Source organism: Spodoptera frugiperda, chromosome 24, assembly GCF_023101765.2.
Source record: "Spodoptera frugiperda isolate SF20-4 chromosome 24, AGI-APGP_CSIRO_Sfru_2.0, whole genome shotgun sequence".
Taxonomy (NCBI): Eukaryota; Metazoa; Arthropoda; class Insecta; order Lepidoptera; family Noctuidae; genus Spodoptera; species Spodoptera frugiperda.
In genome coordinates this window covers 1,192,225-1,219,684 of record NC_064235.1, presented here as the reverse complement: position 1 = coordinate 1,219,684, position 27,460 = coordinate 1,192,225, and the positions used below count along the sequence as shown (strand labels likewise).

At 38.6% G+C, this 27,460-nt stretch overlaps 1 protein-coding gene across 1 annotated transcript in view; it reads right to left on the bottom strand.

The window, feature by feature from the left end:
• The window catches only part of LOC118278376 (uncharacterized), a 73,269-nt gene that overhangs the window by 38,992 nt on the left and 6,817 nt on the right, over window positions 1–27,460 (bottom strand). The window contains exons 10-11 of the mRNA XM_050703358.1: window positions 26,800–26,868; window positions 23,198–23,437 (exon numbers count right to left, since the gene is read on the bottom strand). Of these exons, the coding sequence (XP_050559315.1) occupies window positions 23,198–23,437; window positions 26,800–26,868 (309 nt within the window). The remainder of the gene's footprint in view (window positions 1–23,197; window positions 23,438–26,799; window positions 26,869–27,460) is intronic.

Here is a 27,460-nt window from a genome sequence, read left to right as displayed (position 1 = left end):
AAAGTCACTATGTTACTGGTCGAACTACGTATAAAAGTAGATCAAGAGCTGAACCAAGGTCGACTTGAAGGTTAAGGGTTTAGCAATCGGCAACGAGTCATGAGATATTGCATGAAGCAACACGAGTAAATAGAAATTGATTTGAGCTAGTGATTGTCATGTTGGTAGAGCAGTGGTTCCCAAAGTTGTCTGGCTTACGACCTATCTAAATTAGGTTCCTGAACTCAGGACCCACCTTTAGGGAATTAAACCGTTACCAATAGTTATGAAAAATAAAATACAGAACGGTTGGTTAGAGTGTCTTTCTACATACAAGACCCACAAAAAATTCACTTGCGACCCACCAATGGGTCGCAACGCAACCCATAGTTTGGGAAGCGCTGTGGTAGAGAGATCGCAAGCTCAACTGGTGTGAGGGTCTGCGGACGGCGACCAAGGGTAGCTCGCCACCCGACTAGAACCAGACCCGTGCGAGGTTCAAAGAGCCATCAGACCATTACCTAGCAGGTTACCGGGGCTCCGGCTCGAAAAGCAGGAGTAGGAACGGGGTGGTTTTTAGTCAGTAAGAGTCTGACACTCGCTCTCGCCTCGCCCAAGGCGGGAGAAGTCACTGGATTATTTTTCCCCCCTGAAAAAAAACATCGGGATTGATGGCGGATCAGGTAAATTATTAATAAGTTTTTTTCGGATATAGCTCAGAGTCCGGAATTGTACCGGGTGTCTAGTATCACAACAAGCCCACTGCAATAGGTAACATAGAAAATGTTCATTGTGCACCTTCAGGATTTAAATCATCATCATCATCAGTCGAGAGATGTCCACTGCTGAACAAAGGCCTCCCCGTTAGTCCTCGGGATTTAAATGAAATTGCAACATTATAAAACTCAAGAATGACAGGACTAATCCTACTTATTACCTATTCACTAGAGAAGTTCTTAGAAGATCACAAAAGTTAGAAAAAGACGAAAGGAAAAACATACTTAATAAAAAAAAAGCAAAACAAAGGCTGTTGGAACAACTGGTGACATTTAAATGTAATTATTTACATAATTAATTATTTGTCATAATAATATCTACCAAAAACAATTTCAAAACACACCTATCACAACTCAAAATATGCGAAAAAACAAAATATACAGTTAATAAAAACAAAAACAAAAACCCGCCATCTTGAAAAACCGAGTCCGCCATAGTTGCTAAGAGAACAACTTTTTAAAAACGCGAGGCGAGAACGCACGTTCGTATGTACAGTATACAGCCAATGGGCGATGACGTAACACGCCAACTCGAACACACGACGCCACGCGACGACGCGCGCACGTGTGAACTAATACACGTGTGTTGCGTGTTTGTAAACACGCACACATACAGAAATATTGATACCGTATTATAGGACACACATGTTAACGAACGTCTGTAGTTTCATTTCATGTTTCGAATGTGTTTTGATGCTTTCTGCGTCTGTAGAGTGACGTCACGGTAGTAAATAAAGATTCTTTGTTGTGTATGAGCGTCTATGATTATTTTGCTTGTTGGTGGCACCTTTATTGCGATGTGGTAAGGTTTAAAATGTTGTAGATGTCTCATGACATTGTTGTCACATAAGACAACATGAATTTCTGTACAGTAGTACCCTTAGTTCGACTTTGCTTTACGTTAAAAGCCTAATCGAAAAGAGAGCGCGTTCGGTGCTCTGATTGGTTGCTTCTGTTGAGCTGGCCAATCAGAATAAGAATGAGAGAACGTGAAGCAAACTCGTACTAAGGGTAGAGAACACGAAAAAAATCCGTGATTTAAAAATGTCACCGTGAAACTCATTAAACATTCTTCTACGTAAAAATCTGCTATTGGAAACCAGTCATTTTATAGTATAAGATCAACAGACAGATAGACAATTCAAATAACTGCGTCTGCATATTGTGCTAGATGTAAACACTGAGTGAGCTGAAGCGTTTGTTTGTTTGCACGTGCATTGGAATTATAGCAGTTGCATTTGAGAAAAAGATTAAAAGCATTTGACTGTAAATGTATTATTGAGAAAGTCTTATAACTAAACTCCAATGACTTCTCCCGCCTTGGGCGAGGCGAGAGGGAGAGAGGGAGACTGTCAGACTCTTAACTGACTAAAAACCAACCCGTTCCTACTCATGCTTTTCGAGCAGGCTGAATGTAACTACCAGGTGTGTTGCGTGCATTACGCAAAAAATCTTAGGAATGGCATGAAACCTTTTAAACTTTTACCTGGCAAAAACCGACGTGATACAACGCTTGCGTTGTGTGAGTGAGGTTACCGGAGGCCTAATTACCTCCCCAATCTTGCCAATCTCCGATTGAATTGAACCCTTAAATTCCTAACCCCTAAAAGGCCGGCAACGCACTTGTAACGCCTTTGGTGTTTCGGATGTCCATCGACTGCAGCGATTGCTTGTCTACCATCAGGTAATCCATTTACTCGTTTACCGGTTTATACCATACATCAAAAGTATGTAGACCATACCAAGATAAACGTACAAAACGACTAAGATTACACATATAATACGAACCACATAATATTAAGTAACTATTTAATTTGCCATACCAATCATAATACATAGTATTGTCATAGCACAGCTATGTAGTTTACCAATACACGTGGAAATATCATATAGGTTGGTATGTATACAGGCATAGTGCCACATGAATGCTGATTGGCAGTTGGCACGATGTTAAGAGCCGTGGGCGAGGAAGTCGTATAGAATTTTGTATCGACACTGTTATAACTGATGCATGATAATATTATTTAGGTACTGAGATAAGAAAGTAAGATGATAAAATGTGGCTTCTGTTCACCGAAAAGACGCTACTGTAGAGTACTTTGCTTTTTTTATTATGGTAACTATAAGCTGGTAAATGAGCGTTCAGATCACTAGATGGTAAGCAACCGCCTTCCTTGGACATGGAGACACCAGAGGCGTTACAAGTGCGTTACCGGTATTTCGGGGTTAGGAATTTAAGTATTGTTTGGAGAAATCAGAAATTGAGAAGATTGGAAAGGGCCTCCGGTAACCTCACTCACACAACGCAAGCATTGTTTCACGTCAATTCTGATATAGCCGAACCTCTTAAATTGCAATATTTAACCCGCTAAGGGAAGAGGATGCCCATAGTCACTTAGTCATTGACTGTCCATGGGATCTGACGTAATTGTAAGGAGATCTGTAACGCCATTACCTTGGCGTAACAATGTATACTTGATTGGCTTTACGGTCTACTAAGCAACAAGCGCCAATTTGGCAATGCGAAAAAAATATGGGACAAAACAAAAAGAATTGGTGTTTTCGGTGATAGTCTTTGAAGGCATGGAGAATTGGTTCGTGACTTTTCTGGGGCAATTAGCTTCTATTAAATTGGACTTATAAACCACAGATAACTGGTTAAAAGTGTTATTTCAAATGTGTGTCTTTGACGTTCCCTTGAGACAAAGAAAACCGATGTGAAACAACGCTTGCGTTGTGTTTCACTATGTGAGTGAGGTTACCGGAGACCCAACACCCCCTTCCCAATTTTCCCAATCCCCAATTCCCCAAAAACCCCTAAATTTCTAACCCCCAAAAGGCCGGCAACGCACTTGTAACGCCTCTGATGTTTCAGGTATCCATGGGCGGCGACGATTGCTTACCATCAGGTAATCCGTCTGCTCGTTTACCGGCTTATACCTTAGTAAATGTAGATACTCCATCATCTCCTATAGACACCCGTGGGATATGAAATGATAGGTACTCATTAGCCTCTAATAAACAAGAATGAGGGGTGATCCCAAAACCATTCTCCTTCACCATCACACCACGGCTTATAAAATAGCCGGTGGTGATAATCATAAGGCTTTCGGCGTACGGCAAAGTATGTCAGTTGTAACTGATACAAGGTTAACGCCAGCGCGACGCCTACTGGCCTTTGTAAGCCTGTTCGGATGCACAGTCGAAATATCTGCGGGCGTGATTAAGTGTTTGATATAAAAAAAGAAATTAATTGAGGGGTCTTGTTTCGCGTTTAGATTAATAGTTTTAAGTTTAGAGTGGGTGTCGTGTTGACATAGTTAGATAAAGGAGAACCGTTTTCCTCCAAATGGAAAGTTTTAAGCAAGGTCTTATTTTTTCCTGTTATACGTAGTTGTTATTGGTACAACTTTAGGAAGAACTTGAAAAGGTTACTAGAATACGGTAGATGACAAATTTTTATTGTTGTCTTGTAGATTATTTTAAAATATTGGACACGTATTTTTGAAGAAGATATAGTTATTTATTTATTAAGCTACATCAACAGAATAAACACCAACATTAATAAAAAAACAAGATGAAGACACAAGGTCATATAACATGTCATATTGCATATATTGATTTGAAGTACGTAGAAATGACGTATTTGCTCCCACTCCCAAACTTTAATTCGTTTATCTAAGTAGATATTGTTATCTTATATGACAAAATAAAAAAGTACGTGTCTAATATTTTTTCATTACCTAACAAACGGACTAAATAGATTTTTAATTTTCATACCCCGTCATTATCCCTATTTCGTGCATCGGAAAAATCCTAGTGCTTCTTTATACACCTAAAGGAAAGCAACATGGGAAACGGCTTGCTACATCAGTTGTCATGGTCAGTTCCTTATAAGCAACCCTAGACGACAATAGTCCACCAAAAATTTCGAAACCAAACCCAAATAACCAGGCTAAACAATCAGCCAAGAAAGTCCGGTATCTCCGCTAGGCAACTAAAACTAATGAATCTATGACTAATACCTTCGAAGTGGGTCGAGTATATTTCTCAATTCATCAGGTACGTACCGCCAATGACCTGACCCTGACCGGTGTGCGGACGATTGTCTAGCCTGGCACGATCACTCGTAGCCAAGCACTACGGTTGATCGTAGTTTTTGGTATGTAGGACATTCGCTCAGCGGTTTGGGTTTCCTTAACGCAGTGCGAGTTTTTTTAAAACGAGCAGTCGGATCACCTGATGGTAAGCAATCGTCGCCGCCCATGAACATTTGAGACACCAGAAGCGTTAATAGTGTGTTCAAGGCCTTTTGGGGGTTAGGAATTTAAGGATTGTTGGTCTCAACAGGATCGGGTCTTAGGAAGGGTAATTGGCGCTTCCGGTGAAACTCTATCGACTCACAAATCAATGAAACACAACTATCCTTTGCCTATGAAGTTCCTAGAGCACTGTAGTTTAAAACCAACTGTACCCTTAGTTTAAGATTGGTCCCTACGTTTAAAGTAAACGGCCTAGCCTGACAGCTTGATTGTTTCGAATCTAAGTTCCCAACCAACAGAGCCCGTCCCCCAAGGCGCTCTCGTTTCAAAGACTTTGAACGTAAAGCAAACTCGTACTTAGGCTACTGGACGAAAGCTTGTCATCGTTGGTAACTTTCCAATGTCTCTGGTCCTACACAGACCATGGAAAAAGCACCCAGTCTAGAACCACAATTACCTTCTCCCCATGGTCACACCAACTTCCTTTAAATCACCACAACACACAATCTACCGCCAAAATTTTTGCAAACGACCAAAAAAATGGCGAACTACAATCAAAATCATCAAAAATCACAACCATGACTCAGAAAATTAGCATTATTTGGAACAAAAAACTCGCTTTCTTTTCTGCGTCCGCGCACAGCGTGTCGAGCGAACTTTTGTTCAACATAATGTATCTGTCTCTGTATGGTCTCGCTTTTTGGTCGGTGTTGAGTGGTGCTTAATTACCTTTCAGCTGCTTTTTGGCAGTGTAATGTGATATTACAAAGATGGCATTGTTTGGAAGCGTGTAAAAACTGGTGTTTTTGGCTCATGTTAAGTAGAAAAAAGTATTTTTGCGACTAGACTTTGTTATAGGATAGGAGCTTACTTAACTAGAAATCAAAACCATAGTATTCGTCGTGTTTACAGGGAATATGATTTGAATTTGCAAAATGTTGAGAGTGTCAGACTCTTACTGACTAAACATCACTTCGTTGGTAACACCCGCTCGAAGCGGGAGGAATTGGCCGGAGATTCTCCCCATAAACATAGGAAACTATGTCCTTTAAAACCAAAAACAATGTTTACCTTCAGAAAAAATTAAAAAAAAATGGCAGTTACAAGTTACAGAATATTTATTCTAGCATATCAATTAACGATTAAGATTCACATTACTAATTCTCACACGTGCCTATAAACTAGACAAAGAGAAAAATCATATAAACCTGTGTTGAAAACATTATTTTTTATCTGTTTGACGTCATTATAAATGTCACCTTTAAATGACAGGCTCATTAGACTCTAGAGAAACTGTTTTATACGTCTTTGGTACAAGTCTTTGTACGTAGCTTGGTACGAAGATGTTACTAACTAAGCTGTGAAACCATGTGACCGTTTCCACTGATACGACTAAGCTATGTAGCTGTGCGAGCAAACATCATGCGTTCCAATGTATCGATAGTATGGAAGCCATCCATAGCACGTCATCCAGGAAAAGCAGAAAACCAGCCTTCCTGGCTAAAACGCAACGCAAACTCACGCCTTTTTATCTCCGAAATGGTAGGCAGAGGTGCACATTACGGCACGTAATGCCACTATACAATGTACACCTACTTTTCACCATTTGTGTTATAAGTCCCATGTAATAGGTGAGCCTATTGTCATATACTGGACACAATTCCAGACTCCGTGCTACTACTGAGAAATTTTCTAAAAACCGAAAAATACTTTGGCCGACCCTGAAATCAAGCCCGAGACCCACTCGACAAACAAATGTAAAACCGCCAAAATCGGTTCATTCGTTCTGGAGTTATAGCGTCAGGAAGGAAAACGCGACTTATTTTTATATTATAGAGAGATGTGTCACATTTATAATTTCCAAAGAAAGGCACACAGAACAGAAGCCTTATCAGTAGCGCCTGCGTGTCATGCACAGCGTTACTCAAGACCTTCACACCACAATACAATGTTGCAAGCCTCGCGATCAGGCCACGCTGCGTCGCATTGTTCTGAGAGACTCGGCCTTGTGTGCGCTTCCGCGGTCTACGTCATCGGTAGGACGTATCGTTTATTATGCGTTATTTTGTGTTGTGTTAAGTTGTTGTCTGATCGAAGTTGTGTTAAAACCGGAGCTGCGGACTACCTAGCAGGTTTACCGGGGCTCCGGCTCGAAAAGCAGGAATAGGAACGGTGTGGTTTTTAGTCAGTAAGAGTCTGACTTTCGTCTCGTTTAAGCTGAGTATTTCATTGGAATGAAAAACTTAGTTACTACAAAATAAGTTGTGTTAAAAGTTTTTAAGTGTTATTCCCCTAGGCCCCAGGGTTATGAAGGTAGAGGAAATAAATCTGTTAGCCTGAGGATTTCTTGGAATGTCTATGTCAATTTAGGAATTAAAGTAGTTATGTGATCATTATAAACATTATACTATCGGACAAGTCTAGCCTAAGTCGAAAGGGAAAGCTCAAGATCTGCTAATGGCTTCTGCCGCCTTGGACGAGACGAGAGGGAGTGTCAGACTCTTATAGACTTAAAACCACCCCGTTCCCACTCCTGCTTTTCGAGCCGGTGCCCCAGTAAACCCGCTAGGTTGTCCGCTGGGCCGCAATTTTTGATGACTGGAAGGAAGTTTAAAACGGAATTCTGTCTGCCTATCCTTTTGAGGACAACAAGCGCAATGCTATGTTACATTATAAATACAACAAACTGGGTATGCCTGATGTCGACCGTATATCCTTCCTCTCCGTTTACAAAACAGTTAAAATACAGAAGACCAATTCTGAACAAAATCGCTAGGTACGCTTATAACCGACGTGAAATGACGCTTGTGTTGTGTTTCTTTATGTGAGTGAGGTTAATGGAACTATATCTCTAACTTGGCTAACTAGTATAAAAAACGTATAGTTAATCTCAATATAGTAAAAAGCAATTGCCGTTCGTTAGTCTCCTTAAAACTCGAGTTTCGCTGGACCGATTTGGTTAATATTGGTTTTGAATTATTTGAGAAAGTCCACGGAAGGTTTAAGGCTCATTATTATCAGTCGATATTTCTTACGAGAGAGCGTGTTATTCTCGCAGATGTGTGTACGGTCGTTTGCGTCCTGATACAAAACATTCTAGAACTCATATCGGAATATCGCAGGACGGAGAAACGCAACGTCCTACTTCTTGCGGCGTTATTATCGCAGCAGTGTGTAACTACATGACCATCCTAATACAGAATATATATCGCAATAAAACCGTGTGGGGGAGCCTTTAAAAGGTAAGAACAATTTATGTTTGAAGCGGTACGAAGTCTACCGGGCCAGCTAGTATGTAATACAACTGGGACTTCTGCCTTATCCTTTCAGCTTGCCATGGCCCCAGTACAACGACCAGTGTGTGTACTACAATCTAAGAGATAACGCGTTTCAAAACAAATGTATGCTCTGCACTGCGTCAGAGTATGTTGGTAATTAAAACTAAACACAGCTAGGGAGGTAGGCAGAGATAGTTGTGGCAGTAATGTTCTTTGTCGCTTGGTGAGAGAAAAAAATAATTCACGATGCTTTTCTTATTTAATATAAGCCAGTAAACGAGCAGACGGGTGACCTGATGGTATGCAATCACCGCCGCCCATGAGCACCCGAAACACCAGTAGCGTTACAAGTGCGTTGCCGGCCTTTTGGGGGTTAGGAATTTTGAGAAGTGGGGCAATTGGGCCTCCGGTAACCTCACTCACACAAGGCAAGCATAGTTTCACGTCAGTTTTCTGCTTGGCCGTAGTATCACTCCGGTCTAGCCGGCCCATCAGTGCCGAAGCATGGCTCTCCCACACTTGTATGAATGTATTTGGGCCTCCGATAACCTCACTCACACATCGAAAAACAACGCAAGCGTTGTTTCACGTCGGATTTCTGTGAGGCCGTGTTATCACTCTCAATTTTACAAAAATCATATCCGAATCGAAAATATCCGAACAACACACACAAAAGGTGGTACCAGAAATTTCAACATGGCGGTTGAACGAATACGAATACAAACGGTGTGAAATTTCTTAACATTTTTTCCGTTCTGCCGTAGTTTATTTTTCATGTCGCTCGAGTTTCCTGTTTGAACAGATGTCAGGCGTTTTTGTATCGGTAACCAGTCAATCGTGGCCCCCACTTGAGTGGCGCTGATAAAATGTTGTACGCCCGCATAGTCGGGTAGAAAATATGTTTAACACATTCAGTACCACCGACTCGCCCGGAGATATACCCCCATTAGATTGTAAGACCAGGTGCATCAAATGAGGAAGTAGTTAACTACATAAAGATCATAGTTTCATTACCCCCCTACGACAATGCCATTTACTTTAACCGTAGAAATAGTTCGTTAAGTCCCTGCATAGTTAACACATTCAGTGCCACCAACAAGCCCAGAGAGTCCACGTAAATTTTATTCCAGTGCCGTAGTCATGCCCGGCGGGTTCAGTGTTTATGCTCTTTCTTTGCAAAATGCATGGTGTATTTTATGCTTAAAATAATACTGAAGACTAAAGATACCCTAATCTAAAGAATTGCATAGAGGGTGCGACTCTACGGTTCTGGAATAAAATTTACGTGGACTCTCTGGGCGTGTGGCACTGAATGTGTTTAACTATGTAGGGACTTAACGAACTATTTCTACGGTTAAAGTAAATGGCATTGTCGTAGGGGGTAATGAAACTATGTTGTTTATGTAGTTATCTACTTCCTCGTTTGATGCACCTGGGCTTAGTATCAAATAGGGGTATAAAATTAATTACAGAGTGCCACCTAACTACTACGCTTTTTATCATGTCGTTTCATTCTACATGTCGCATAGCTTGCTATAGCTATTCATTTCAGCTGTACGCAGTCTCTCAGTCACCGAGTCAGTAACGGAAGAGTTAAGTACTGATTACGGGTTCCATTTAAGTGTGTGTTATCTTAACCGATTCGTTGCGACGCCCATTTTGGTGCACTTTTATGCGTGGCGACGAACAAATATTTCGTGACACGACAGTCGTGTCAAGCGCCATATCAGTTGATGACACGCCTATTGTGCCATCAGCCATGTACAGAATAAAATGTTCTTTTTCTTTTTTTCAAGAAGCACCTCGAGAAATTTCGATTTGAGCGAGATAAAAGACATTTAATGACACGACACGCGTGTCATACGCCATATGTAAAAATTGGATGGCACGCCTGTCGTGCCATCCGCAACGAATCGGTTAACTAGGGTCAGTATACAATGTATTGCACTCCGGCCATGCCACTTGCATATCTTCACTGTTTGTTCTGAATGCATTGTTCTAAATAATAATAATAAATACTTATTACTAGCCGGTTGAGTGGTGTGACTGGAAAACTGCTGTGTAGAAGCAAGTTGAACAATTCTTAGGAGTAAGAGCGGTCAAAAACGTACGAAGCGTATCTTTCGAGACGAGTTTCTTAAAGAGGTCGGAAACGTACGAAGCGTCTCTCGCATTTAACTATAGCACGCATCTTTCCATATAAAAAACGTAGCTTAGCTGAGTCCGTTTCCACCAGCTATGTGTACTAATGAATATGATTCGTGGAAGCCAAACGCATCCACACCAACGTAGCACAGCACATTTCTGGTGGAAAAGCACCCTTCTCCATGTGACGAGAGGTCTTTGCCAGCTGCGGAATAGTTAGTCGCAAGCTGGTGATACTGACGATAAAAAGCACTCCAAACACAAGAGAAAACCTAGTAAAGTACGCGTGGTGTTTAAAAAAAGCGGTTAAACCGTCTAGTTGTGTTCAAACAAGGTGTTATTTAATGTTTGATTTCTTTGAAAAACGTATGCGGGCTACGTAGAAGTGATACAAATAAAAAGCCAGGTGTGGAGCACCCTTACGCCTTAACCGGCGTGCTTGTATAACCAGGTGCTTGAATATGATTGAAGCTAAAGAAGTATGTAAGTATTGAAGTGTGGGAAAGCCATGCTTTGGCACTGCTGTGTCGGCTCGACCGGAGTGATACCACGGCCTCACAAAAAACCGAACCGTCCGTTGTGTGAGTGAAGTTACCGGAAACCCAATTACCTATCTTCCCTTCTTAATCCCCGATTCCTCAACAACTCTTGAATTCCTAATCCCCCAAAAACGCCTCTGGTGTTTCAAGTGTCCATAGGCGGCGGCGATTGCTTACCACCAGGTCATCCGTCTGCTAGTTTACCGACTTTTAACATAAAAAAAATGAACTTGATAAGTAACTACGCTGTAGGTCGCAGTTTCAAATCCTGCGCAGTCAATTGCATTTTTAGCTAGCTTAGCTACTCATACATCATTAAGTTATTAACTTATCCTACTACTATTATAAACGCGAAAGTTTCTGAGGATGTTTGTTACTATCTCACGCGAAAACGGCTTGACTGATTTTGATAAAATTTGCTTTATAGGATAAGCTATTAATTATCATCATTCTGGGACCGGGGACATTTTAATGTTATTTTTTTACGTGGGAGTGCCATACAAGTAGGCTGGGTCAACCAGAGTGAACCAAACAGGTTCTAATGTAATTAGCAAAAAAATATATTGGGAAATATGACCCTAAACCACACCAGGAGTGAAAAAAACTCTCATTTCTAAGCTCCTAACTGACAATAGTTATAAAAAGCGCAATATTACTATTCTCAACACATGAAGCAGTAGCTCACACTAGCATAGCACCAACGCAGCAAATGTCAAACTAATCTAAACGACAAAAAAAAAACAACTTAATTTGTCACGCTTTCGCTCCAAAACCGCTATACCAATTTCGATGAAATTCGACACAGATATAGGTGGGACCTTGGAGACTGTTTTCGACTAAGTTTCCACGAGGCAACTAAATAACTATATACTAATCTATGCTCAAATTATAAAGCTAGAATTTCATTATTAGTTTAAACGCGCCAATCTCCGAAACTACTAGATCGAATTTAAAAATTCTTTCTGCATCGGATAGCCCATTAACCAACGATGAATATGGCACATAAAACATCACGCCACGTTCAAAAGGAGCCGAGCATGTGGCAGCTAAAAGAATTAATTACAAAATTTAAGTGGAATTCGTTAATTTAATACGTTTCTGGGAGGTACGGAGTATAAAGTATCAGCGAGGTCACACACAAATTATGCATACGCCTATCGCTGCCGGGTTTTGAACAACCTCTAAAATGTACATTTTGACGTAATTTATTTAAGTGTGTATGTATACATGTATCATCATGCTTTTAGGTTGTATAGGAGTTGATAGAAGCGTTATTAGAGTGTTTTTCCACGAGAGATGTGTTATGCTACGTTGTTGTGGATGAGTTTAGCTCCCACCAAATATGTATTACAGTGTTTTTCCACCCGAGATGTGTTAAGCTACGTTGCTGTGGATGCGTTTGGCTTCCACCAAACATATTCATTGGCACACATAGCTTAACACTGGTAGAAACGGACTCAGCTAAGTAATGTTTTTTTTTATATGGAAAGATGCGTGTTATGGATGGCTTCCCTACTATCAATACATCGCATACTCGAGTTGCGCATCTTCCTCGCACAGCTCCATAGCTTAGTATCAGTGGAAACGGTCACATAGTTTCACAGCTCAGCTATTACGTCAGCTTAGTTACATAGCACATCTCTGGTGGATGGAAAAGAACCCTGAGGGTTTGTTGGGTTCATTTCTTTACTGGCGGATATGATAATCTTTAAGGATAGAAGTTTTTGGTATCCATACTCGCATGCCAAGTACCTACTAATCAATTTAATACCTTGCTACCAATAAATATGATTGGTGGAAACCAAACGCATCCACAGCAACGTAGCATAACACATTTCTGGTGGAAAATCACTCAAATAACAAACACAAAACTCATAACTAAACCTTACGTAAACTATTCAAGATTGAATTTCGCTTACCAACAGCAGAAACAACCTTCACAAAAAAGAAATGGTAAAGAAAAACAAGTTAACCTTTTTGGAACCTTAAAGAAACGTATGAAAAGTTAGCTTATACAATGCCTTCAAACAATTTTGTAGGTTTTCTTCAAGTCAGGCGGCATAACGCCTATAGAATTTTGAAAAACTTTGTTGAAATGTTGAAATATCCTTTACAAATGTTAATTTTTATTGTTTTATATCCTTTCATTTCGGTTAACAAAAGAGGGGTAAACTTTCCCTATTTCGAAAGGTTGTTGAATAACGGTTAGAAAAAAATGGTGTAAAATATTGTACGTAACATATTATTGAAAGAGAGATTCTTTTTTTTTGTATAGAAGCACTCTTTCAGATTGTCAGTATGTATATGTGAGGACCATGTTAGATTAAAGGATCCCTCAGTAAGTATATTAACACATTGAACGCCGCGGTGGTCACCGGTGACCGACGTTAGCGGAGGATTTGCCTTCAACAGTTTTCTATTGGCAGTCAAAGACTTAACTTAGTAAGTTCTACAATTTCTGTTGCGCGTCGTAGCAATAATTTAAAAAAGTATACTTTTTTTAAAGAGGGGAAATCCAATGTCTTCTCCTTTGGGCGAAGCGAGAGGGAGTGTCAGACTCAAATTATAAAACAAATAACTCATACTGACTTGGATGAAGAATCAGTTTTAGTTTTAATGGTAGGCAACAGTTTAGGTTGAACAAGGGGGATGTTGTGAATGGTGTGGACACCTTATTAAAATCAAATAGTGGGAAAATAATTGTGTGTGCTTTCCCATATTCAAATACACTTTCTTCTTCAAAGAATAAGTACATAGGTGTACTCAATAACATACTACACAAAATGACATGTCAAAATGACAGACTTTTATTTTTTGATACTAATAAATTTATTAGTAATCTTATATTTAACAAGAAAGGTATACACCTTTCAAAAAAATGTAGACAGAAAATTGCTATACTTATAGCAAATAATATTAACACTGTTATAAGTAATATAACAGATAGTAGTTGTAGTGACAAATCTGTGCTGTCTAGAGTGTCTAACAGCACAGAGACACTAGGTTTAAACTAGATTATAAGACAACAGAAGGTACCTTTATAAATCATATGAATGATAAGGTAAATTCTGGCAGTATAAAACTATTTCAAAATAATTATACACAGGAGCAGCACAACCTTAAATTATTTTATATTAACATTCAAGGCTGTTCCTCAAAAATCTTAGAATTAGAGCTGTTTTTAGAAAAAACTAAGTTTGATTTAATTTGTCTATCAGAGCATTGGTTAAAGGAGGACCAATTAACATCTTTAAATCTAGAAAACTACAATGTAATTAGTAATTTCAGTAGAAAACAAATATTACATGGTGGGTCCCTAATATTAGTTAAAAATAGTATTAAATCTAAAGAAAGGAAAGACATTGTAGCACTGTCAGTTGAACACACCATTGAGTTGTCCTGTGTTGAGCTGGATAGACATGTTGTAGTTTGTGTTTATAGACCGCCTAATTATCAGAATCTTCCTTTATTTGATTCTGTCATGGAGGATGTTTTAAGAAAGGTTTCTACTAGTCACAAGTCAATAATTGTTTGTGGCGATTTCAATATTAATTTATTAGAAAATAGTACAAGCAGTATGGAATTGTTAAATTTGTTTGGATCATTTAATTTAAAAAATGTTTTTTTAGAACCAACTAGAATAACATCCTCGACCGCCACCTGCATTGATAATGTTTTTTGTAATTGTGATTACAAAGAAAAACATATTATAAATAGCTTGCCATCCGACCACTGTGGACTGATGGTTGCGTGTAGCTCTTATTTACCTTTGCTAAAAACTCAAATAAGATTTAGACAAACTACATTTGGAAATTTGGAGAAATTGAACAATTCTTTAGCTAGTAAATTAAGTATAAAAACATTTGATATTAGTAATGTGAATAAGTTGTACAACGATTTCTTTGAATTATTAAACAAGGAATTTAACAATATTTTGCCACTCAAAAATAAAGATATTCATACCAAATTTGTATTTAGCGATTGGGCTACTGTAGGTATTCGAAAGAGTAGAAATAAACTTTTTGATCTTTATGGCATGAAACCATATAATAACGACCCCCATTTTCAACAATATGTAACATCGTACTCAAAGACTTTTAGATTAGTGTGCAAAGCCGCAAAACGTCTTTATATCAGCAATAAAATAAAATCAGCTGATGACAAAATAAAGACAACTTGGAAAATTATACAAAATGAGACTGGTAGGAAAAAAATACATAATTCAGAAATTAAATTAAGATCTGAAATTGGACAAATTTCTTCAAAATGTGATGTAGCACAGGAGTTTGAAAATTTTTTTACTAATATTCCTATTAAAATAACTAGAGATTTAAATTCTTCAGCTACACTCTCAGCTAGTTTGCTTAAAAAAAATGTAAAATCATGTCAACATGACTTTATTTTTCAATATACGAATCCTCTAGAGATCGTAAAGGTCTTTAAAGAAATTAAAATAAAATCAACTGAAGATCTTTGGGGACTATCAGTGAAAGTCTGCAAAACAATTATTCAAACTATAGCGCCCTATCTGGCTATGATTTTTAATAAAAGTATAGATGACGGTGTTTTTCCTGACCTTATGAAATATAGCAAGGTTATCCCACTATTTAAAAGCGGCGAAACCACAGAACCTAATAATTATAGGCCTGTATCTATTTTGCCGGTCCTTAGCAAAGTGTTTGAAAAGTTGATACTGTCTCAGATGCTTCATCATTTTAATAAAAACTCCATCTTCCACCATCAGCAGTATGGTTTCACTAAAGGTCGTTGTACAACTGACGCCGGTGTTACTTTAATGAAAGAAATATTTGGTGCCTGGGAGGAAGCACAGGATGCCATAGGTGTTTTTTGTGACCTCTCAAAAGCATTTGATTGCGTTGACCACGAGACACTTTTGCTGAAACTAAATCATTACGGGATTAGAGACACTGCGCTCCGTCTATTGAAATCATATCTAGGAGATAGGCAGCTAAAAGTTCATATTAACGGTGTTAATTCACAAGGGTCTGAGATAAAAATGGGCGTTCCTCAAGGTTCAATATTGGGTCCTTTCCTCTTTTTAGTGTACATAAACGATTTGCCACTCATATTCGAAAATGAACCAAAAATGGTTCTGTTTGCAGATGATACATCACTGATTTTTAAAATAGGTCGACGTACGAATAATTTTGACGACGTGAACAGCTCCATTCTTCGAGTCTATGAGTGGTTTACTATTAATAACTTGGCGCTTAATGAGAAAAAAACCAAATGTATTAAATTTTGCTTGCCAAACGTACAAAATAATGAATGTTATGTTGCTTTGAACGGACAAAAGTTAGAATTTGTTAAGGAGACTGTATTTTTGGGTATCACATTAGATGACAGGTTACAATGGGGGCCCCATATAAAAGCACTTTCGGGGAGACTAAGCTCAGCTGCTTATGCAGTTAGACAGATTAGGCAGCTAACGGACGTAGGTACGGCAAGGCTTGTTTATTTTAGTTATTTTCACAGCATAATGTCTTACGGCATTTTGCTGTGGGGGCGAGCAGCGGATGTAGAATCAATTTTTATTTTGCAAAAGCGAGCTATTCGAGCAATATATAACTTGCCCCGTCGCGAATCTTTGAGAGAACTATTTAAAACTATAAACATTCTTACAGTGCCTTCTCAATTCATTTACGAAAATATTATGTACGTGAGAAAAAATCAACAATTGTTTGAAAAAAGAAGCGACAGACACAATTTTAATACGAGAGGTAAAAATAAGTTGGCTATACCGCAATTCCGATTGTCCAAAGTGCAGAAATCCTTCATGGGATTTTGTGTTAAGTGTTACAATAAACTACCAACCACCATACTGAATCTGAACGAGAAAAAATTTAAATCTTGTATAAAGCGTGAACTGTGTAAACAGGCATATTATAAACTGTCAGATTATATTGAAGATAAAAATGTGTGGCAGCATGTTGGTCCGGCTCCACTGGACACTCGCTCACACTAGACAATGCTCTAATACGATCACTAGTTACACGTTAAATTAAAGTAGTAATTTATTCCAATGTAGTCTAGGGATCCTGTGGCATCAAGCAGTTATTTTTGTTTTTATTATGTGAAAAATTAAATTAATGATTATTTTTTATTTGTATAGAAGCATTATTTCCAAATTGTAAGTGTACATATGTGGGCACTATGTTTGAAACAACCCGCTTTTTTAATTTATATGCTTTACAAATTGGTTTTATTGTCCCATAGTTTTGACGTCGTATTGTCGTTACATTGTTCCTACATATATATACAATAGGTAAATGATCAAATAATGTATCAGAGATATTGTAAAAAACATTTTTTGAAAAGAGTAACGATGGAGTTTCTTGCTCGTTCTTCTCCATTCGAAGCAACACTTTGGAACGAGCGCCTAGCTTCACTGACAGACAGACTGACGGACAATTCAATTTGACGTTTCAAAAGTGCCTAATTTAGGATTAATTGAAATAAATGCTTTGACTTTGACTTTGACTCTTACTGACTAAAAACTACCCCGTTCCTACACCTGCTTTTCGAGCCGGAGCCCCGGTAAGCCCGCCAGGTAGTCGACAGCTCCGATATGACGTGATGTAGTGTAGATATCCTTGCTTCCTGCTTGCAGCATTTTTAAAGAATGACCTCATGTCAGGATTCAACCTTTTTGGAGGTAAAACTTTTTGCGGTCAAGTTTTTTTGGTGACTATATCTTACTAACAAATATGTATTATAGTTACATGCAAAACTGTGGGAGAGCCATGCTTCGGCACGAATAAGCCGGCTCGACCGGAGTAATACCACGGCCTCACAGAAAACCGACGTGAAACAAAGCTTGCATTATGTTATTTACATAAAACGCCGTGGTGGTCACCTGTGATCGACGTTAACGGACGATTTGCCTTCAACAGTTTTCTATTGGCAGTCAAAGACTTAACCGTGATTTTTAATAAATACAACCCAAAATTTTCGAAACCATCTCTCACCAAAAATGCAATATCAAAAAAAAAATCAAGCATTCACGGCTCCAAATTCCATCAAACTTAGTCAGAAAAAGACCCTACCTCAAAATATGACACAAAAACTACATTTCCTACAAAATCACCTATTTAAAATACACATAGGAACATAAAAAACTGTCTCAAAAGAGCTGCAGAGGCAGGGGCCACCTGTGCACAGTTTTTGTGCACTATGTGTACTTCCCCCCCTTACCCCGCACCCGTCCGTATCGCCGCGACATCCGCGTATATTTTAGGGCGGTAGTACGTTGAACTCGAAGGTCGCTACCTGCGCCGACGCACTCGTTCCCTACGCACACATGCGTGTGCTATTTCTTATAATTTTGCCTGGGACATTTAAAGCTGTGGCTATACAGAGAAGCTGTAAGATGGTGAATAGGTATTTTGGACGGACAAAGGATTGATTCGGTTGGCGTCGATCGCTATTATTCGTGGTCGATGCAGCATATTTTTCTTTATATTGGTATTTTAATACAATGCATGCACGTGTCCTCTATAAGTTTTCTAATAAGAATTTAAAATGTAGATGGAAGGCAGAGAATTATCTTCCAACAAAACCGATTAATGAAAGACCATACCAGACCCAATCCAGACATCAAAAAATACAATATATGTTCTCATTTGGGATAAGTACTTATTTAAGCAAGTAAGTACTTAGTAAGGATAGGAAAAAAACATTGGAACTTGGAAATGGAATCTTATACTTTTATTATAAGAACGCTGACAAGAGTTCGTTTGTTTAAACGCACTTATCTCCGAAACTTCTGGTCGAAATTCAATAATTATTTTTGTGTTGAATAGCCCATCTATCAAGGAAAGTTATAAGCTATAAAACATCACGCTACGTTCAATAGGAGCCGAGTAGAAAGGTTGAAACCGTATCAGAGTCGCTAGTACCTAAAATAAGTTATTTAATCTATATTAAAAAGGGCAAAAAACTACATTAAAATGAAATCGTATGTGGGCAGGGTTTACATGACAGTTACATTTACGAAAAGGTCACTTGTTAAGTCTGTACCTAGAGGGATACGCCCACTTTTTGATTACATTTTCTTTAATCACATGGTAGGTCAAACTTACTTTGAAATCTGTGATCTGACGAATTTTGATGTTTTTTTACGGGGGCAAATCATTCAGAGACTTGTCCCGCCTTGGGCGAGGCGAGAGGGAGTGCTAAACGCTTACTGACTAAAAACCACTCGTTCCTTCTCCTGCTTTTTGAGTCGGAGCCCCGGTAACATGTTAAGTTGTCCGCAGCTCCGGAAAGACACCTTTATGAGGAGTTTTATAAGGTCAAAGACATGTTTACAATTCCTCCTCATTCCAATCTCCTCTATCCACAAACTTCTAACCCCTAAAAGGTCGGCAACACACTTTTTTATGGGGTAAAATCACACAGTGTCTTCTCCAGCCTTGGGCGAGGCGAGAGGGAGTGTCAGACTCTTACTGACTAAAAACCACCCCGTTCCTACTCCTGCTTTTCAAGCTGGAACTCCGGTAACCCACTAGGTACTCCGCAGCTCCGGCGGCAGCGCACCTTTAGCTTTTCTATTGTTGCTGATGTGACATTTATAATATTAGTGTGATACCAATACCCTTAGTACGAGTTTGCTTTACATTGAACGAAAACGAAACGAGAGCGCGTTCGGCACTCTGATTGGCCGCGCGAACGAACCAACCAATCATCTCTCGTTCCGATTGACTACTTTAAAACGTAAAGCAAATTCGTACTAAGAGTACAGAGCTTGGCAGCAGAAACTAGGTACTTAAAACACCAACTCCTACCGCAAATTAAAGCCACTAGTTACATTAAAAACAAGGCAAGCTGGTTTTTTTTTACTACATGACGAGAGGAGTATATGTATACATATAGTTATATATATGTATACTAGCTTCTGCCCGCGATTTCGTCCGCGGAAAATTAAAAAAAATAGGGTTGTACTACACCTAACATTTAGGGGGATGAAAAATAGATGTTGGCCGATTCTCATAGATACCATCAAAAAATTCATCAAAATCGGTCAAGCCGTTTCGGCAACGAAAACTGTGACACGAGAATTTTATATATTAGATAATGTTTATAGTTATATGTTTTTATCACGATTCGTACGTATATTTCTTGATATCTTTTGGTAGTCGGGCGGCGAACGCTTCCGTACAACTGACCTTATCGAGTCACCTTTGGAATAATTGTTTATACCTAACATATAAGCGTTTATACCTACGTCTAGAGGGCAATGTAGAGAAGGCTGATAACCTCTACAGTGCGAAAACCATGCATAATAATAGCAGTCAAACAAATATAGACTCAAAACAAAAACATATAAAGTCGATTTGATGAAAATTTGCAGTGTGAAAAGGTTATAAAAATATTGTTATATCAATTTGCACTTTATATGTGGAACTTTAGAGTTTAACTTCCGATGATTAAGGAGTTTGGTCATGGGTGGCTGTTTTGCAAACAGCGTAAAACTGATAATTGTCATTTATATAGCTTTTCAGCAGACTGAAAGTGTAACAACCTTGTTACCATCAGTTGACTGGTCATCTACACTACACGAGTCACAGTTTACATGGCAACATTAGCTCATGACGATACCAGCGTACGTGTGTCACTGGACAGTGAACCTCGCTACCATCAGTTGACTGGAAATGTACATTACATGAGCTGTTGTTTACTACCCTGTTGCTTTCACAACCGCTTCTGCCTTCGACCTTACGGGTTTACCGGGGCTCCGGTTTGAAGAGTCTAACAGTCCGACTCTCGCCATACCCAAGGCGAGAGAAGTCATTTAATGATTTTGACCCCCTTAAAAACATATCATTGATAGTGGGTAAAGGTTTTTTCGAAACCTTTTCAGCAAAAGATTGACACGCATGTTGCAATAATGACTAGGCATAATTTATTTTGCAACGCCTCCTATCTATGATTGGCGACCGTGGGCTGATTACCTATTGTAGAAAGATAATACAATCATTAATTATTGATGATTCATATTTAAATCCTCTTAGGGATGATGGCTGAATGACGATTGTGTATACCAGGTGTTGTTTAAAGATTATGAGTACAACCTGCCTAGATAAAAACGAGTAGATACTTAGTAATCTTAAAGATTGTGATAAGCAAAAAAGATATTACTGTATCATGATATAAGGTAGAAATTCAGTTCACGGTTTTTGGTTTGGTAGCCATACTATGCTGCTGAAAAGAGATCTCTGGTTCGATTCTCTAAAGTTCGGTTTTTAGAAAATTTCTCAGTAGTAGCATGGAGTCGGGAATTGTTTTTATGGCAATAGGCTTTTGGAAGAAGTACTTCAAGAAGTAGGTTTCTTAAGGAGTCAGAAAAGCATTGCAAGCCCATAGGCCACGGTAACCACTGGCAAAGGTGGGCTGTGTGCTTTACCACCGTTGTGGTATAAAAAGAAACATGGGACTTACAACACAAATGGTGAAAAAGTTGGTGTAGTTTGTATAGTGGCATTGCTGTAATGTGCACTTCTACCTACCCTTATGGGGATAAAAGACATGAAGTTATGTATCGTATGTATTCATAATAAATTAGGAACTTCCTCTATAAACTTTCTGCTTATCATTTCAAGGGAAACAAGACATAATGTGATGTTACGAACTCAAAAACAGAAAGAGGAAATGTCATAAAGATTAGATAGACGAAAAAAGCATAGGTCATCTTTATACGAATGATAAATAGACACCACTTGAATGGCACCTCTATTGGTATGGGCATAAGGATAAGATTCAATTGAGTTTTGTAGGGAAGTACCTACCTAAGTCATAGGTAAAATGAATCTAGGAATGAAACAAGGTTTTTATTTCCTTTGTCTTAAATTTTCTTTGCCATCTCCATTTTTTTTAAGTCAGATAGACATAAGTTTATTAGAATAGCTTATAGCTCATAGATATATAATATCTAAAGGACTTTTATAAATTTATCAATTAATCAGTTACCTCCTTCCCAATCTCCGATTCCCAACAACCCTTAAATTTCTAAACCCCAATAGGCCGGCAACACACTTGTAACACCTCTGGTCTTTCAAGCATCCATGGGTGGTGGCAATTGCTTACCATCAGGTGAACCATCTGCTCGTTTGCTTATTTATACCATTAAAAATTCATCATAGTCATATAAAAACAGGTGTTCTTAGAATAAAATATGAGTTCACACTTTTATCATTAAATAAATTCTATATTAATCTAACATTAAAGATTAAATCTGATTCACAGTATTTCCTTATTTGTATTGTGAAGATAATATGTTTTTTTTTTTTTGAGGGAGGAAAAATCATCCAATCACTTCTCTCGCCTAGGGTATGAGGTGAGAGTGGGTGTCAGACTCTTACTGACAAAAAAAAATCATCTCGTTCTTACTCCTGCTCTTCGAGACAGAGTCCCAGTAATCCCACAAGTAATCTGTAGATTCGAGTAGGCATGAAGAAATGTTTTTTATTTATTTTTCTTAGATAACCAGTCAGTCTGTGTGTATGTCTTTTTAGTAAAAGTATTAGTTTTGTGTAAAAATAAGATACCTACCTACCATTTTGTCTATAAAGAAATAACAATATTTTCAACAAGAATACCTATTTTTTGCTATTTATAACATATTCTTGTTTCCATAACTATAAAATTCTTACTGGATTAAAAAAAAACACGTGTAACACTATTGTTTACAAATCACAATAGTGACTATAAATAATAAAACTAATAACTCTTTAATAATACTTAAAATTTGAACAGGAAACTAAGGTAAACTCCCGCAAACCAGTCTTATGAAAAACGTTTGCATAAATACGAGAAAAACCAGGGGAAAATCAAGTATTAAAACTACGCTACATCGAATTCCAATAAGTCTAAATATCGACACAAAAATTACCATGTACAGACACGCATTTTGAAGTATAAAATTTACGATTTTTCATTGTAACTTTGCATGATAGAATGATCAGCGTTCTTGAGAACTTAAGTAGCTACGTCATTGCAGTTACGTAAACTTTAAACACTGAATAACGTGGTTTATGTAAACAGCATGGTGTTTTGTAAGGTTCCGTGACGAAATCCAACTAGCCCAGTCCGGCCCTGAGTACATGCCTCGGTGATAAACACACAAGTGGCCAGATGCGACGTGACATATTAGAAACGAGTATAGCGAGGTAACAATATGCTATTGGTAAAGACTGTACCTATAGTTTTGTTCGTAGTCCCAGTAGTCCTTGTAGCGCGGGTGCCAGCGCGGGCCCCCGCGCGAATAGGGCCTTCTTGAGCCCCCCTGGCTCATGACCTCTGCGCCATACCAGCTCGTTTTATCGATCCGCGCCGACACGCCGGAGCCTAACGCTCCGCTCCGCCTCACTAACACCAAACAACACAACACTGACACACTGCACTGCGACACTTTTACAAGCACAATGATTATTTCAAATTATTATTTCTAGGACTCCCACTGAGCCCTACGCTCTTGTTTTGGAACCTACTGCAACGACGCGAAGCTCGCGCGGACTGAGCTCACGCAAGCGCACCAAGTCTGTATGTCGGCAGCGCCGCCTAGTGTATGCGCCACGCACTACATTCAAAAACGACCGCGAAATTCATGATTTTGTTAAAAATATTTTTTTGATACACACAATAGTCACAAAATGAAATGGCACTGCTTGGAGTTAACATTTAAGAATAATTAATGCGTTAGTGCAATAGAATCCAGTTCAAAGCAAGGTAAGGATTAACACTTCAGACAGTATTGATTTTATATTAGCGGCACGTATGCATCGCATTATAGTTCTTCACAAGCTAATAATAAAATGTCCTGGATGTCCGAGAACAACGGGCGTGTTATCGCGCACTTAAAATGGTTCGTCACCGTTCACATAATTAATGTGAATCAGGCTCGGTGATCTCGCCTCGGTCGTCACGCACTGGCGCATACCACAATCTCGCGAAACGCACACTATTAACGCAAAACAGTTTTTCCATGAAGAAACAGAACATAGAAACGACAAAAACCCAGCAGTTTCAAGAAAAAATCCGAGATAATGTAACGCTATGCGCCCAGTCCGGACGACCGATACGTAAGCCTCATTAAAAAAAGTTTACACAACTCGTGTTTTGTGCGATTTGTTCGCTGTATTCAGCCGTGTTTTGACGATTCCTATTGGACTGGTGTGAGTGGGTAGCGCTGTAGCGCTTGAGGGACGGATTGGTCCGCCCATTGTTATTATAATGCAGCCAACATGACGCACATAGTGCAGTGTGAAGTTGGCGACGAGTGGCCACGTGTTGCGTCTCTGTCGCGCCAATGGGAGCGAGCGAGGCGGTGTATTCTTGTGTGTAGGGGCGCGGCGTGCGTGGCTCGCTCGCGTTATGGCGCCTATCAACCCATGCAGCGTTCGCGATGCTATTTTTGCGATGACACAACTGCGAGACCGACTTTCACTTAATTTCGTCTTATTTTGCAACAGAAGCGACTGGTGACTGTTATAACGGGCACCAATATTGTAAAGTTACGGTATTTTTCTTATTAGAATCCAGTTTAAATAGAATTCGTTATCTTATAAGATTTTAAAAACGAACATTTTACGAATAAAAAATGTTATAATAATCGATGTACTCGTTTGTAATTGGGTACCGTAGATAGCCTCATTTGTTTCTTTATTAATTAAATAATTATTTAAGTAGCTACTCAACTATTTAATCTAATTCGGTCAAGTTGTTTATGAGGTCACTTCGTAAAACTATGTCCAACACTTACGATTACAAATTTGCTTTAACAAATATATACTTAAAAATGACGTAATATATCCTAATTTTTATATAGGACAAAGAACAACATTATGGCCCCCGACCCGAAGCTGTGGACTACCTAGCGGGTTACCGGGGCTCCGGCTCGAAGCAGGAGTAGGAACGGGGTGGTTTTTAGTCAGTAAGAGTCTGACACTCCCTCTCGTCTCGTCTCCGTGCCCAAAGCGGAAGAAGTCATTGGATGATTTTCCCTCATAAAAAGTAGCATTATAGTATCATACATACATACATAACCTCACGCTTGTCTCCCATAGGGGTAGGCAGAGTCAATGGAACGTCAATTGCTACGAATCTTACACACTTCTTTCGCTTCATCAACAGTCATCAGTCTTTTCATGCATGCTCGTCGATTAAGGGTACTTTTAATTTGGCCCTTTTTTAATATATCGCCAATCTGTTAATTACTATATGTCTAGGGCGCCCTCTATCGTATTCCATACCTAATTTTAATAATTATTATAAGTCCTAAACGCATTTATAAATCCGATTTTTACATGCTAAAAATCGAAAACGAATCTTACTTGACAGTTATGTTTAAGACAAAGTTTGGGACTTCAAGTGTGGGCTCGCCATGCTTCGGCACTGCTGGGTCGGCTCGACCGGAGTGATACCACGGCCGAGCAGTATACCGAGGTGAAACAACGCTTTTGTTGTAACACCTTTAGTGTTTCAAGTGTCCATGGGCGGCGGCGATTGCTTACCGTCAGGTGATACGTCTGCTCGTTTACCGGCGTGTTTCATAAAAAAAGACAGTCTACTATTTTGTTTTGTTTAGTTTTCAGTCATGGTCGTCCCACTGCAGGGCAAAGACCTCCCTACCCTCCTTCCACTCCTCCCTGTGTAAACCTTAATGCGTCTAATACTAGGTAAAATAAAAAACAACATATTGTATAAAAAAACATATATTTATTATTATACATTTATTATGTACAATGGAAATATTTATAGGTCGAAAGATAAATTTTACTAAATACTAAACCCACGAGTCCACCTATAGAATAGGGATGATGACGGGGTATGAAAATTAAAAACCTATATCAGGTGGTCTCCCCACCTAGTATATACAACGTGTAACAAAATGAACATATACATCAAGAAGAAGCACTAATGAATACAGGTTGAATAGAATCTCTATACGAAGTATCATGTTAAAATTCGTTTAAAAAAAATAGTACCAATACTTGGTATCGCATGGTTCTAGATTTCAAATCATACAAACGTGTCACAACACTACAAGGATCACTCGCTAATTACGAAACATTTCTTCTGTAAATCTGATCGCCTAGTAGTACCCGTCTACCTAATTTTGATGTTCGGTTTCTGGAATTTTATGTATTGGAAAAATTCATAACTTCCTTCCATGAAAACATGAATTTAAAAAACCCTTCCCGTATCCTTTATTATGTTATAAGATAAGATAATTATCTAGAAACCGTGCAATTGATATGTTCACCCCCTTTTAGTTACACGTTGTATACTACTTTATACTAGTAAATAAAATTATCTAACGCCTATATCCTTTATTTAATATCTAAGTAATCATTGAACACGTATAAGATGGATCAATTCATATATCTAAACGAAAGCACTCCGACTTCCTCCGACTTTTCACGAAGTCATCCGATTTTACAATGAAGTCATCCGATTACGTTTACTGCCGAAACTAAGTCGATTGTTATATAAATATCTCTATATGTCTAAGTTTTTAACAAAAACTCCATAGTACCTACCGTAAAACATGATGAATAGAATTCAAAGGGTGAATAGAAATAGGAAAGGAGTGAACAGATACAGAAAAGGAGTGAATAGATACAGGAAAGGGATGAATAGATACCCAACATTTTTTACCCCTCTTCTGAATCTATTCACACCTTTCTTGTATCTCTTTCCCTGCTCGTACTAAGGGTATAGAAGTCACCCAATACATTAAGAAGTCAGTCAATTTCGTTGGAAGTCGTCTAGAAGTCGGTCGGCGTAGGAAGTCGGCTACAACGCGTAGTCGCTCGGGTCGTATAATTCTGACAGCATGCGGTACATGTACGATGGAGAACTGCCGCCGCTGTGGACAAGCAATAGAGTTATTATTTAATAGTCATAATACATACATTAAATACACCATCTATTTTAAAAAGTGAAGATTTATTGTTTAAAACACTTTTTTTTAACAAAATATAAAAAACAAATCGACCAATTTCAAAACACGCACGGGGCCCATAACTATGAGCAGCTAACTAACTGAAACTAATCGAGTATCATCATCGAATAGTTACGTGATAAAGTCGTAGTTCAATCTAACCAATTTAATTTTAGGCTCAGAATTTAATATGTAGTTTAACTTGACACAAAATGGATCTAACAACGAATTAATTAATAAAAATTCAAGCTTTAAAACAGTGAATTTCTCAATTTTTTTCTTTTTCTAAAAAATCCGGCAACGCACTTGTAACTCCTCTGGTGTTTCGGACGTACATGGGTTGATTGCTTACCATCAAGTGATTCGTCTACTCGTTTACCCTCCTAAACATCATATTGCATACTTCTTTTTTCTTTTTTTTAAGGGGAGAAAATCAACCAATGATGATGAATCATCTGAACAGGTCTGCTCATACTGCTGTGGTTCTTTCCTCTAAAGACCACTACAGAATCAACTT